The sequence below is a fragment of the Zophobas morio genome, unplaced genomic scaffold, assembly GCF_036711695.1.
Source record: "Zophobas morio isolate AGI-343-1 ecotype UQ-CSIRO unplaced genomic scaffold, CSIRO_AGI_Zmor_V1 ptg000030l, whole genome shotgun sequence".
Lineage (NCBI taxonomy): Eukaryota > Metazoa > Arthropoda > Insecta > Coleoptera > Tenebrionidae > Zophobas > Zophobas morio.
The window spans coordinates 2,580,466-2,595,571 of record NW_026972135.1 but is presented as its reverse complement, the minus strand read 5'-3'; the positions used below and the strand labels follow the sequence as shown (position 1 = coordinate 2,595,571).

Genomic DNA, 15,106 nt, shown 5'->3' with positions numbered 1-15,106 from the left:
GCACTAGTGGAAGAACTAAATTTGATAAATTTGGGCCCTACGTCACGATAACTTAGATAATAATAATAATAATAATAAATTTATTGCTCATATGTAACAGAAGTACATTAAAGCTCGTCAAAAAAAAAGTTATATAATTGTTTAACATATAAGATTGTACACAAAACATATATACATATATAGATTCACAAACACTTAAAAAATGACTACATTAAATTTCCGTTAGCACAAAAGTTTATAAACTCGCTAATACAGTAAAAACTATGTGATTGCAGCATTGTTTTGATTCTACTTTTAAAGCAATTTCTTGGAAGACATTTGACAGTGTATGGTACAGCATTAAACAATTTTACAGAGATGAAGTTTACCGACTGTTGTGTCTTTTGCAAACGGCAATAAGGAATAGTTAATTGACTGCGATTTCTTGTATTGTAGCAATGATTGTCAGAGTTTAAAAAAAATTTGGATTGATTATCAAAAATATAGATTAAAGTGTAGTAGATAAACGAACAAGGCAGTGTTAATATATTTAGAGATTGAAAAAAATTTTTACAAGAAGTTCTTGAACTAATTTTACAAATTATCCTTAAGGCTTTTTTCTGAATTTTAAATATTCGTATGGCACTAGAAGATACTTTTCGACCTTTTCATTTTTAAACATCCAATCTGGGTTAAAATCGCAATCTTTTAAAGCTGTGTTATTTTTCGCAATCGGGTAATTTTTGGTCCATGCACAAGCCACTTCCAAAATGTCTCGACCAATGACATCTTTTTGCTTTAAATCTGCCTCAGTGAGTTCTCTCAAAATCCCAAGATTTTTGTAAATAACACCTACGAAACCTTTACACTGTAATTGTTGTCGTCGAATTACTAACGGAAACGGTTTTAGTACAGGTTTATTTACAATACCAACTACAAAAATGATAACAAGGCCCAAGGTTGTATGTGTATGTCCACGTGGAGGTCTTGAAGAGGAGAGGACGTCTGTACACGGTGAGTGGTCGGAGAAGAAGAGAGTCTGTTTTACGTTTCCACCGTGGCGTTTCCTCTTTAGGCTTGCGCGTTGTAACTGCCAATCCGGAGGCTGCATTATGTATGTATAACTGGTTGCCTACTTCCAGGCGGCCACAGTAGTCCCCTCCCAGTGACTACGTTTCGTAGTCGCGGAATTTCACTGGTGGCCTGGCTGTTCTTCCTGACCTTGTAGTGGTGCTCGTCGACGCAGGTGTTGTCGGGACCTGTTGCGTTGGGGGCTGTACATGAGGCGGAGTGCAGGACTCTGCCGATATGAAAGCCGGTTTTACTCGGTCCAGGCTCACTGTGGTTTCTCTTCCATTCATGCTTATGACTATCACCTTGTCTGTACGTCGTAATACGTGGTGTGGTCCGGTGTATGGTGGTTGTAACGGCTTCCTGACTGAGTCATCTCTGAGGAAGATGTGGGAACAGTCAGACAGCTCTGGGTGTACAAAAGTCTTGTGGTGGCCATGGTGGGTTGCTGGCCTTGGTCGGACGTTGCGCATGTGGAGCCTCAGCTTGTCGACGAAATTGCTGGGGTCGACTTCTGGCTCGTCGTTTGCGAAGAAAAATTCCCCCGGGATTCGTAGTTGCGTGCCGTAAGTCAGCTCGGCTGGGGAACACTGAAGGTCGTCCTTGATTGTTGTCCTTAAACCTAACAGCACCGTAGGTAGGATGTCGTACCAGTCACTGGTCTCGTGGCACATGATGGCGGCTTTGATCGTTCTGTGCCACCTCTCGATCATCCCGTTGCACTGTGGTCGGTATGGCGTGGTTCGGCAACGTTTAGTGCCCAAAAGGTCTGTGAGGGCGGACATCAGTGTGGCCTCGAACTGCCGGCCTTGGTCAGTTGTAATACGGTGGGGGCAACCGAACCGCGCAACCCAGGTTGCGTAAAAGGTTTTCGCCACCGTCTCCGCCGTCATGTCCGTCATGGGAATTACTTCTGGCCATCGGGTGAACCTGTCTGTCATCGTGAGGCAGTACCGGTGTCCCTGTGATGGTGGTAATGGCCCAACGATGTCCATGTGTACATGTTCGAATCGGCATTCTGTAAGTTCAAAATGTTTTAGGGGTGTTCTAGTGTGCCTACTTACCTTTGACCGCTGGCAAGGAAGGCATTCGCGCGCCCATTTTTTTATGTTGCGTTCCATGTATGGCCACACGAAACTTTTATGTACCGCCTTGAATGTGGCTTTGCCGCCTGGGTGTGATTTAGAATGTACCATGTCAAATACCCTTTTTCGTAAGTGGAGGGGTATGTAGGGGCGAATTCTCCCCGTGGCTGTGTCGCACCAGATCGCCGTATCCGAGTTCATGGGTGTGAGATTCTGGAGTTTCAAACTGGTACTGGAATTCAGCAGGTTTCTCAACTCCAGGTCTTGTTCTTGGGCGGAGGCGAGTTCGTCCGGGTCGATCACTGCTGCCGTGTGAACTTCGCTGATTCGGGATAATGTGTCCGCCACCACGTTGTTTTCGCCCGGTATGTGTTCTATCTCCGTAGTGAACTGACTGATGAAGTCGAGTTGGCGTAGCTGCCTCGGGGAAGCTTTCTCTGAGTTCTGTTTGAACACGTAAATCAAAGGCTTGTGGTCCGTTCTAACCGTGAAGACTCTCGCTTCTACCATGTAGCGAAAGAATTTGATGGCTTCGTATATCGCGAGCAGTTCGCGGTCGTACGTGCTGTACCTTCGTTGGGTGTTGGTCAACTTTTTTGAGAAAAATCCCAGGGGTTGCCAGTCGCCTTTAACCTCCTGCTCCAACACAGCCCCCATGGCTGTATCCGAAGCATCGGTGGTCAATCTTAATGAGGCGTTCTCGGAAGGGTGTGCTAGCAGCGCAGCACTGGACAACTCGCTCTTGCACTGGCTGAACGCTTCTTCCGCCTCGTTGGTCCAGCTGATTGGCGTCTTGTCATTTTTTTTCGAATTTCGCAGATACACATGTAGAGGTGCTTGGATAGATGCGGCATTTTTGACGAAGCGACGATAAAAGTTGATCATGCCGAGAAACTTTCGTAAGTCCTTCACAGTTTGCGGCTTAGGAAACTCACTTATCGCCGTCACTTTCGCGGTTGCTGGACGGGTCCCGTGAGTCGAAATGCTATGTCCTAGGTACTCCACTTCGCTTGCCCCGAACACGCACTTTGCTGCATTAACCACGATTTGGTGTTGCTTCAGTCTTTCAAAAAGCGTTTTTAAATGTCGCACGTGCTCCTCTGGGTTCGCGGAAAAAACTAAAATATCGTCTATATATGCGAAACAAAAGTCTAAATCGTTGAGCACATTATTGAGGTGTCTTTGAAAAGTTTGCGCGGCATTGCGTAGGCCAAAAGTCATCACTGTGAACTCAAATAAACCGAATGGCGTACACACTGCAGTTTTTGGGATGTCCTCGTCGGCCACTCGAATTTGGTGGTAAGCACGTACCAAATCTATTGTGGAGAACACCGTTTTTCCCTCTAGTCTGGCCGAGAAGTCCTGGATGTGTGGTATGGGGTATCTGTCTGGGATTGTTACCCCGTTCAGCCTCCGATAATCCCCACAAGGACGCCATTCCCCAGGATTCTTCTTCTGTACGAGGTGCAGTGGGCTGGCCCATGGACTGCTGGAGGGGCGACACCACCCTTGCTCCAACATGTACTGGATCTCAGCTTTGGCAGCCTTGAGTTTCTCCGGTGGTAGTCTGCGTGGTGTTTCAGCTACAGGAGGGCCGGTTGTGTATATGTGATGCACTACGGAGCTGGATATTTGACTTCCCGGACGTGGTGCTTTCGTCAATTCCGGGTATTCCGCCAGCAGGTTGTGGTAGCTGGAGGTTTTTGCCACCGTCGTAATACGTGGTACGGAGCAGGCCAATACGAAACCAGGGGAAGAGAGATGTGTCAAGGGGTCTACCAGCTTCCGGTTTCTCAGGTCCGGTAGGAGGTGGTAGTACTCGAGAAAATCGGCCCCTATTATTGGCTTCTCGACGTCCGCGAGGATGAAAACCCATTTAAAAGTTCTGCGTAGTTTCAAGTCAACCACCATGAATTTCTGGCCGAACGTGCGGATGGGTGTGTTGTTCGCTGCAAATAGGGCGGGTGTATCTTGTGTCTGTGACTGAGCCTTACCTGAAAACGTTTTCGGCAGGACTGAGACCTCTGCTCCGGTATCGACTAGGTACCTGATACCGGATTTGGGATCCGTGACGAAGAGACGATGATGACGCGCGTCGTCGTGTACCGCCTCGATACCCGACGGCGCCTCTAGTTTTCCGGCTGTACAAACGTGCAGGGTTTGAAACACTTTCGGGCGTTTACACCGAACTTGGCGTGGTAATAACAAACGCCATTTTGATCCGTGCGTTGCCTGCTGTGTGTCCTTGACCGATTTCGGCTGTCATTTTGCCGTGCTTGTGGACTGCGCCCTCTCGTGTTGGTTAGATGAGTTACGGCTACCGATAAGGCCGCCATCTGTTTCTGGAGGTCTGCAATTACCGTAATGAGGTTAGTTTCCTGCGTTGGTACGATGGTGTTCTGCCGCGTCGTGTCGCTGGTGGCGCCTATCGCGTTGATACTGGAAGCCATAGCGTTGCTTCTGTGTATTTCCGCCAATTTGTCCGCGATTTCTGCCATCTTTTCCAGCGGTACTCCCTCGCTCGCCGACAGCACGAGTTGGACATGTGGTGGAAGTCGCTGTAGCCAGAGCGTTTTTATGACTTCGGTATTCATCTGTTGCCCCGCGAGTGCCTTCATTTCGCGGAATAACTGGGATGGTTGTCGGTCCCCTAGCTCCATCTCGTTTATCAGCTTGCGTAGCTGCTTCTCCTGTGAGTCGGTGTAGGCGGCTATCAGTTTCTTCTTAATTGTGTCGTACCTCTCTTTGTCTGGTGGGTTCGCTACGTCTGTGACCGGCTGGAGTGTGCTCTAGCTTCCGGATGGCTTCTTGCTGTTTTTCGAGTTGCTGTTGCAGTTCTTCGGCAGTCGGCATGTTCGTACCCGTAGTTCTTCGATCACGTCGGGGTCACCAATTGTAATTGTTGTCGTCGAATTACTAACGGAAACGGTTTTAGTACAGGTTTATTTACAATACCAACTACAAAAATGATAACAAGGCCCAAGGTTGTATGTGTATGTCCACGTGGAGGTCTTGAAGAGGAGAGGACGTCTGTACACGGTGAGTGGTCGGAGAAGAAGAGAGTCTGTTTTACGTTTCCACCGTGGCGTTTCCTCTTTAGGCTTGCGCGTTGTAACTGCCAATCCGGAGGCTGCATTATGTATGTATAACTGGTTGCCTACTTCCAGGCGGCCACAACACTTTCTCGTCAACATCAAGTCTAAAAAAAATCGAATATTGTTATAACGACCGTTCGAAATAAATTTCTTGTCGCGTGCTTTTGAACTTCGATGTTCAAAGAGATAGAGAGCTGCAAAATATTCCCCGTAATGTGGTGAACCGGAATTTCAACCCTTAAATTAGCCCTACTGTGGCACACAGTATTTTTTCATAACGAGCCTACTCTTCATTATCAGGGGAACCAAAAGTCCGAACTTCCCAGTATTGTCAATTAACATAATCTTCAAGGCAAGCGATCGCTTCCCATGGCCCCACACAGTCACACTTCATTCCAGGAATAATCAGCAAAATGCATTCCATGCCCAAATATGGAGAACATCGTCACGTCCAATCAAATCAATCCAGTTGCAACTAATATGCACATTTGCATGGGAAACTTGGGGTCAATACAAACACTTGAGATCAAGGCCAATAAGTCTGACGAATGCGTTATCATTCTGGGTGGTCCGATGCCAATTAATTATGGGAAATGCACTGATAAAAACACTTGCCGCCGTTTCCGGTGACGGAATTGCGAGAAATAGATTTTTTTTGCTACATTATCTTCGATATTCTCACGCTCGAGAACCCTATAAAAACAACCGGATTAGAATTAGAAGGCAATTCGATTCCGATTCAGTCTCGCGTGCGGATGGGCCTGCTTCCTAGTCTAATCGTGATACCCAACTTCCGGCCGCTGTGCTAGTGCCAAGTACGGAAGGACAGCTTCCAACACGACCTTCTCCATTGAGTGACAGTGGCGCTTCGCCGAGGTTCCCCCCCTCCGACTTTTCCATACAATCGCTGAACTGCTGACATGTAAGTCCCACTGACCTACTTATGCGGTTCTGCCCTTGCGAAGGCCGCCTTATCGGCGCTTACCGGCGATTCGACGGTGACTCAACAGGCCCGCGGTATGAATCTGGTTCGACAAGTCAATGATCCACCGTATCGGATCAGCTTCTTCCGGCTTGATGTGGGCCCTCCATGCCGAACCGCAAGGGTTCGTGCCCCCCGTTTTTGCCCAACGCTGTATCTTGTCACCGCCCTCAATTTAATAAACGGACAGTTCTACGTTCTCAAGGCCCGGGTGCCACCTGCAGGCTCGCCCATACACTTTGAGCGCCTGGAGTAACCAAAAGCGAGACCCGCTACCCTTCCAGGCACTCGTGACCCTGTTACCACGATTGATCGCAACTCCCCCCCCCCCCCGACAACCCTCAGTTAAAAATGTTATAGGCTAGTTTAATGTTCATATGTAATACGTTTCTATGTTCTTCCGTAACGAAGGCATAAATTTATACTCTTATAGATAAGATTCCGTCGCTTACTGCTTGATATGCGTTTATTCAGTAATCTTAACGAGATACCGGGGTTCACCGCCCTGGTCTCTCTATGTCCATATATTAACGTAAGATGCACAGTTAATGTTCCTAATACTGTAACCGTAATCACCCCTTTTTCTTGTTTGAGTATGTAACTCTCCGATAACTGTTAGCTCGTCAAAAATGTGTTACCAATTTACAATAGATAACCTATGGAGCGAGACTGCGTCTCATTTGCCCTTCTCATTCCCCGAATCGGCCCTCACGGGCCAGGACCTAAGGGGCACTCTTTTGTGACGGCCCTCGGCACAAAAACTCGGACACTAAATACAAATAAGCAAAATAGCCAAAGACCCGACGGTGCCGCCACAGTAAGAATTGTGGGCGAATTCAACGTCGTCAGATGTAACCCGGGATATGAATCCTACATCATCGCCCTCACTTTTAATTTTTTCAAAAAAACTTTTAACCTCTTTGTCGACACGGCGATTTATCTTGAAAAGTTTTTCCACAAATGAGTTGTAAATGTAAGAGCTGGCAGCCAAACGTTTGTAGTAATTCATTTTAGTTTCTTTTTCTTTGACAAAAATTGTTTCATTTTGTTCATTCGATAGAACGATTTCTTTTTTCTCTTCGTACAAAACCTTGAATTTTTCGTCGACAAAGTGTTCATACAAATCGAGAACAGTGAAAATGTAGTTCAACAAATCCAGATATTTTTCTTTGTCTTGTAAAAACAATTCTGTCAACATATAAATTTGTAGAGGAATGCCCAAGATTTCATAATTCGGAAAAGCCATTACATTTTCTCTTATTTTAGTAATAGTTTGAGATAACTCTTCCTCAGGGAGCTGTAAGCGACTCCTGATGTACTCTCGTTGCTCGTCGTCGTCAAACTCCTTTATACTTCGTGAAAACGTAGCAAGTGTGTTTTCTAACACACTTTTCAAGTTATTTCGAGAAGTTACCCACTGTTTCACGTTTCTTTCCGAAAAAGTTTTCACTAAACTTAAAACCGACATTTGAGTGGCATCAGACGCTTCATCCAGTCCATCCCATGCTACTTCTATTCGATCCTGCTCCAGCATTGTCTTAAAAACTATTTGGTGCAATGGGTTTGAGTACTTCTTACAAGTGATTTTCAGCACGTATTTCAAAAACTTGTCCATATCTGATTTGTTTTTTCTAAAGTGGTGAGCATGATTCCTTGTGTAGATTAAAATGATCCACTTCGACGAAAAACTGACACTTTTCAAGCTCTTCATTAACGTGCTTTTCCCCATACCAGGATCTGCACAAATAATGTTAATATTTTGCCTCGATTCACTGAAATATTGTCGTTCGTCTATGAATCCCATGTATTCGGTTTGTCGCTGGAAATTCTCAAGTTTTTCAAAAGATTCACAATTCTCACTTCTTAGCCACTCCAAACGATGTTCGTCCAAATATTTAAAGTGATGAAATTGAAAATCTGAATTCTTTTTGCACAAAGTATCAAATTTCTCGTGTGACATATCAGTTTCACTAGTAATGTAAATCTTCAGACTATGAATTGTGTCTTGAATCGTGTCTACATCATTTATTATGGTGACTACTACATCTGACAAATTTTGTTGAAATGAGTTAACATTTGTCACAGAGTCAATTAAAGCAACTGCATTCGGGTCAGTATTTTTCAAAAAGTTAACATCTATCAAAATTTTTGTTAATCTTCTTTCGATATGACTTGGTGGCAGAACTTCTTGTAACTTTCCAATCAACAATGGAGTATCCAACATTTCAACTAAATCATCTGTAGAAATCAAATTATCAACATCGCACATTTCTACTAGAAATTTCAACTCAATTTCTCTTTGACCTTCCAACGAATACGTAAAATTCTTTATGATTTCTTCGTATAATTGTGTGTGTTTTTTTAAATCGGACAAATTTTGAAGTAGAAACGTTTCCCTTTCTACGATTTTGTCGTTAAACGTCTCTTGGTCGTCGAGTATGATGAGATTTCGAGCTTGACATGTTTTTATTGCTTGATAAACTTGTGGGCAACCTTCAACGACCAATGGGCTTTTTCCCAGTAACCACATGAGCCTCGATACTTTCAAAAGATCTGCACTATATAGACTTGCTTTTGTGCTTATATCGTCTTCTATAAGTTCGTACAAGTTATTAATTTTGCTCGTGCTTTGTACATCGTCTAAATCGTCGACAACGTCTGACCAAATCGATTCGATTCTTTCAAAATTATGTTCATCAATGACAGCTAAATCACATTTAGAAACAGCTTCTCTGAAAATTTTTTCTTTGTCATTGACAGATTTACCCTCAACGAAGGACAGTGGTTTAGTGAACGGAGAAAACACGCAAAGGGCTATCACGTGTTTCATCCATGTTTTATTCAGTTTTAATTTTTCACCTTCTTTCATACTCCACTGAGTTATGAAATCTACGTACTCACGACAAACACTTTCATTACTACCGAATTGTGTCTCTAGTGTCTCAAATATTTCCTTTTTAAGCTGTCTGACATCTGGTTGATCACTACAGAGAGACAAATTTTTGAAAAACAATTCATACTTCTCCAAATTGTCTTCACTTGCTTCGAATGTATAGCAGCTACCTTCCGAATATGAAATCAAATTATTTTGTTCGCATGGTGTCAATTTTCCAAATTTAAACCGATTTAGGTGCTCAGTGTTCAATTTACAATTAGTGAATAGAACCATTTTCACAGATGGTTCCTTTAACTTTTCATGCTTTTTGAAATTTTCGTAGTACTTTTCGATGCTAAATTCACCACTCGGTGAGTTTAGTCTCTCAATGAGTACTACTTTTCTTGTGACGTGTTTCAGCTGGACGGCGTATGTTTCTGTACGATCTTTGAGTATTATTTTGACTACAACGTCGTCGAAAGAACCAAATTCGTCATCATTCGAAGACAAATAAAAATTTTCGACGGTTTCGTCAATTATTAGTTTTAAAACTAAGCTGGCAATGTAGAGGTGTTCGTAGTCTTTGCCTTTGTCAGTGGTGCCACGTCTCTTTACGAACATCTGTAAAAAAAAACGTTAAATTATGTTTTTACTAGAATATACCGGGAGTTTTTGAAACAGGACCATGTTCAGTTTCAAAACGATAGAAAACTTGATAATTAGGCAACCCACAATTACACTCTAAGGACAAATTGTAGTTATAGTATTATATTATTCAGCGACCACATAATGTAAGCTATTATTCAAGAGGAGTGAATAATGCAACTCTAATCACATAACTGAGGAAAATCTGGAGTCCTCTGAGAGGCAATGTCCAAATTCTTGAAAGTAGAATTCAACGAAAGTAGCAAAAAATTCTAAGTTGTATAATTTCAATTTTTAGAGGGTCGAGTGATTTAAAATTCTTCGTTTTTTGTTCAACATTTGAATAAAAAAAGAAAAATATTTGCCAAAAAATTTCAAAGAAAATTGACATAACGTGGCAACGTCGCATCAGAACTTCAATAGTAGACTGTGGTTTGCGAGGTCAATTAAAATATGTAAACTTGTACAAGTGTTGTATTTTAAAAAGTAAGTTGTATGTTACGCCTTAAAACACAAGTGTTGCTTAGTTTTTAATTTTAGAGTGTAGTCCTCAAAGAACCGTACAACTTTGGTCTTTGACTTTCTTATTAGCGTCCTATTCTGTACGTACGGATGTGTTTAGCCACATTAATTTTCATATGGCAGGTAAACCAGTGTTGCCGTATATAGGATGTACCTGTTCCACTAAAATATCTCAATTATTTTTAAAAATAAATATTATTTCAATATACATAACATAGTCTATTAAATGGATAGATGAAATGACATCAATTTTATTTATTTTTTTTTATACAAAAGAATATAATTTTTTTATACATTAAATAATATTACTCTTTTTTAATTAAGATATACAGAGTGAGTCAGAAAAATGATAAAGACCAAAGTTGTGCGGTTCTTTCAGGACTATGCTCTAAAATTATTTTTAGCTCTACTGAGTGTTCTGTTTTTAAGGCGCAACACATACTTTAGTTTTTTTTTCAATAAAACACCCTCTATATTTTTAGATATTTGGACTGACCTCTTCTTAGGCTATACAACCACAGTTCTTTGAAATTTTAATGCCACGTCGGCACATTATTCCAATTTTCTTCCCAAAAAAAATCGCAGTTTGGTTATTTTTAAAGTCTGTGTTATAATATTTTATGGAGGGATATATAAATGTATGCACTTTGTTGTGGTATACACGGAATGACATTGTCGCATACAGGCTGTCTATAAAAATATTTGACTATTACAATTTCTAAATATCAATATTTTAAGTTTTTTTTCAAATAGAACGCCTTGTATTTTATTACTGCATCTGATTTTGTTTTTTATTATTGTTTTTTTTTTTACTTTTTTAAGTGACACATCGATATATTAGAATATTGAGAACAAAAATAAATAAATAAAATATGTTCTTTCCGAAAAAACTGAAACAACGAAATTTGAAAATTCTAGAGTTTTAGGATTTTTTTAAACATTCTGTATTTTAAATTCTGATTTAAGTAAAACCACAAGAAAGCGCATACTTTATTTATTTTTCTACAAAATATTGTAGCATAGATTTAAAAAATAACCCTGTTGCGAATTTTTTGTGAAACCTTCCATTGCTAAAAAAATTCAATAGAATTGGAATATCATGACAAAATCGTAACAGCATTTAACAAGGAAATTGAGGTTATAAAGCCTAGGAAATAACTGCACCTCACATTATAATGACTGGTTGTATATTTAGCCAATACTCGTAATGCATTGACACACTTTTAAAACTGAACGTACCCCAAAATTACCTATGCTAACACATATAAACTATACAAAAACGCTAAATAAAGCATAAAGTCAAACAATTTATTAAATTTTGCAGGTGATCTAGCACTTATAAAAATTTGTGTCTGTTTCACTATCTGGTGGAGGTTTTTGTATATCTTGTTTATAGTATTAACTTGTCATTTTTTTGGTGTATTCGAATTGTCATATATTTTACAGAGGTAATTTTGCAACAAGGTAATCTCCGCCTTCATATAGCTAACATGAGTTTAGACTTCTTAGCCGAAAATAATGTCAATTTTTTGCCTTGGCCGCCACGGTCACCTGATTTAAATCTAATCGAACATGTGTTGATAAAAGACTGCGTCGTTTACATCACCCTCCCAATACGTTAAATGAATTACGTCCACAGGTGCAGACAGCCTGGCACACGTTTCCTCAAGATGCTATCAATCAATTTTTTGTAAAGAAATATTTATTAGTTTTTGTGGAAAATGTAATCAATGGTTTGACTTTATGCCTTACTTATATAACAATAAACTAACATTAATTATTTATGACTTACTGAGGAAGAGTTTTGAGATGGATCATTCACTTCGTCAACATCTGTGCTTTTCGTAGTCTGTAAGTTTTATTACAAATAGTTTTATTTAAAAAAAAATTATTAATAACTTACGTTTGTCATCTTGAATTACAGCAAAATCAGTCGTTATATATAGTATTAAAGGAATGATACAAAATCAACTGTTATTATAGTTGTAGCATGCTATTTTTATGTATCTGTGGGGGGAGATCATAACTTTATATCTTTAACGTGTATAATTGGTTGCCTGATTTTATCATTTTTAATTTAAATTTATTAAATTACTTTGCATAACGCTTAATTATCATATTTCTGTTCTTTTTGTTTTTCCTATCTTCTTCTTTTTACGGTTGTATTGGTGTTTAAAACATCTCCATTCCCTTTCTTTCTGTTCTTTGTCGACGCTCCAATCGGAACATTACAACCCTTCTTCTATCTTTCCCAACTTAACTATCTCTTTCTTTTAGCTTCTTGCTTTCCTCACACTGTCCCTCTGCCACTTTACACCTCACCACTCAATAAACACGTTTGACTGGTATTAAGTAAAGTCGACCCTATATACGGAACACAAAAGATCGAACCAGGACGGTCAATAGTTCCATGGTAACGAATGCGGTAAAACAGAGCAATGGAATAAAGTGTTAAAGGAGGTCGCTCGTCTCACTTTTACTACGGTAACCACCCATCAGAAGGATCAGAGCATGCAGAGTTTATCACACCATCATAGCGAGGACACAAGTAGTTGATACTGTAGTTTCCGAGATTTTTTTCTTTTCTAATAAAATTAAAATTTACAAAACAACTTTATTCTCAAGTTTACAAAAACCAATCACAAAAAAGGGTACATTTAATTTTTAAATTATTCCACTTTTATATAGACAGTTTGCGTCCCCATACTTTGTCTTTTATACGGATACTTCTCACACTCATACCAGCTAACACTTTTTTCATCCAAGTGATGCGCATTTATATGTCTGTTTAAGTTAGCTTTTGCCTTAGCCTTATATGATAATAAGAATAATAGATTTATTTCCAACGAGCACAGCACGCAGTTACAGGAAATTAAATATACGAAAATTAGATGTAAGTCAAAGTACAAAGTAAAATAACAAAAACAAAAGTAATTATTTTTACTATTATAGAAAAAGAAATGAGAATCAAAATAACTAGTTCTCTAAAGAATAAATAATACTGTGCGAAATAAATTTGAAGGAGTCACAATTGATCCAGTCAGGATTAAAAAACTCCCGGCGGTTCCTCTAAAAAAATCCAAATATTTTATAAAACTTTATTCACTCAATCAACAATGTGTTTATTTTTCTAGAGTAAGTGCCTACGAACCATTTCTTTTTGTTTAAGCATAATTGATTCTGAATACTCCAAGAGAACAACTGGTTTAAGTTGGTCTGCAAACTTTAACAATCTTCAGTGGAAATGATTGACAAATACCTAAAGTTTTAAATCGTCGGCAAAGAGTAGCTTCTGATAGAAGAGTTCATTTGCAATGTCGTTAATATATGTCGTTAATATATATACTATATATAATAATATATACGCATAATACGAGGAGCAGAGGTATCAGGTTGGATCCTTGTGACACCCCCGATGTAGGACAGAAACGATCGGACAAGAAATTACGATACTTGACAAAAAGAATTCTGTTAAATATGTAAGATTCGAACAACGATATTAAAGAACTGGAAAAGCCAAACAAATTGAGTTTACGAATAAAAATATGATGGTCTATTTGATCAAAAGCTTTGTAGATACAGTCCACTTGAGTATTATGGTCCAGCGCTTCTGATACATACTGACTGAAACAGGCAAGATTTGTGACAGCGGGCCTTTTAACCTTAAAATAAAGTCCTTTATAGAGAATGATTTCAAAATTTTTTGAAACGTTGGAAAGTATGCAGATAGGTCGGTAATTTTTAATAATTGTGGGATCTCCTTTCTTGAAAACTGGTGAAATACTGGCTTTCTTACAAATCGTGGAAAATGATGAATATTTGATAATACGTATATTAAACAAATAAAATAACAATGTTACAAATATTGAGGCACAATCAATTATGAGGAAACTCGGGATATTATCCACACCGGCTGTCATTGAGTTTCCAATATTTCCTCTTGAGACATATCCCATCAATCTTTATTTGCAGATTATTGGACTCTTCGTTTCTTATATTAAAATTTGTAGAATGTGGACGGGCGTAGACGCTTATATAGAATTCACCAAATGCATTAACAATATCTGGCGGTGTTTCAAGTTCTTTATCTAGATATTTCATGACTCATTAGAAAAAGTTTTACAATTATGGACTTCCACTTTGCTTTATCAAAAATTTTGTGATTTCTTTACCATACTCTTCATTTTTACTTGCGTAATCCACCGGTAGTCGCCCATCACCGTCCCGAACCGTCAGTTTCGCACCATTCGTTACCAATGACTTCACCACATCCAAATCTCCATGTTCACAGGCATAGTGAATGGGTAGTCGACCATCCCCATCTGGAGAATCCACTTTTGCACCTTCTTTAATCAAAAATGGTATCATCCTGGAAGAATCAATGATATTCATACACGCGTAATGCATGGACACGCGACCATTTCGATCCGGAGCATTCACTTTGGCTCCATTTACTACTATCGACTCTACTTCATTCACATCTCCATGTTGACAAGCATAATGTGTGTGAACGTGAGTGTGAGTGTACAACCAAGTTCTTAGCTCTCCAATGTTCTGTGATTTAGTGGGTTTTTCGTTGTAATTTATACTAAAAGTGGTGCCGTTAGAAAGCGTTTCATGCAGCAGTTAAGGTGGTAATTAGAACATCGCCTTTTTTTTATGATTAATGAAGTAAAAATCACTTCTTGTCCCGTCTAATTGTGGTTATAATAGCTTATCGTAACTTTTTCTGTGGTATAGCTGACTGAGGTTTTTAACGTAGATGTGAATGATTTAGTCCACCCGATAAATTTCTTACTGTATCTTTTTCTACTGAACTGAGGTTGACTTGCATTATTTACTATCTTTGATT

The 15,106-nt window shown here is 39.7% G+C and overlaps 2 protein-coding genes across 2 annotated transcripts; both read right to left on the bottom strand.

The window, feature by feature from the left end:
• Positions 1-4,264: 4,264 nt before the first annotated feature.
• On the bottom strand, positions 4,265-4,988 carry LOC135137922 (uncharacterized). Its single transcript, XM_064067702.1, has 2 exons — positions 4,901-4,988; positions 4,265-4,845 (listed from the first exon to the last, which is right to left on the bottom strand). Exons 1-2 carry the CDS (start codon positions 4,986-4,988, stop codon positions 4,265-4,267), a joined length of 669 nt encoding a protein of 222 aa, XP_063923772.1.
• A 9,166-nt stretch (positions 4,989-14,154) lies between these two features.
• LOC135137921 (cyclin-dependent kinase inhibitor 2A-like) lies at positions 14,155-15,088 on the bottom strand. The gene is made up of 4 exons (XM_064067700.1): positions 15,053-15,088; positions 14,979-14,998; positions 14,427-14,842; positions 14,155-14,342 (listed from the first exon to the last, which is right to left on the bottom strand). Exons 1-4 carry the CDS (start codon positions 15,086-15,088, stop codon positions 14,155-14,157), a joined length of 660 nt encoding a protein of 219 aa, XP_063923770.1.
• Between the last annotated feature and the right edge of the window lie 18 nt (positions 15,089-15,106).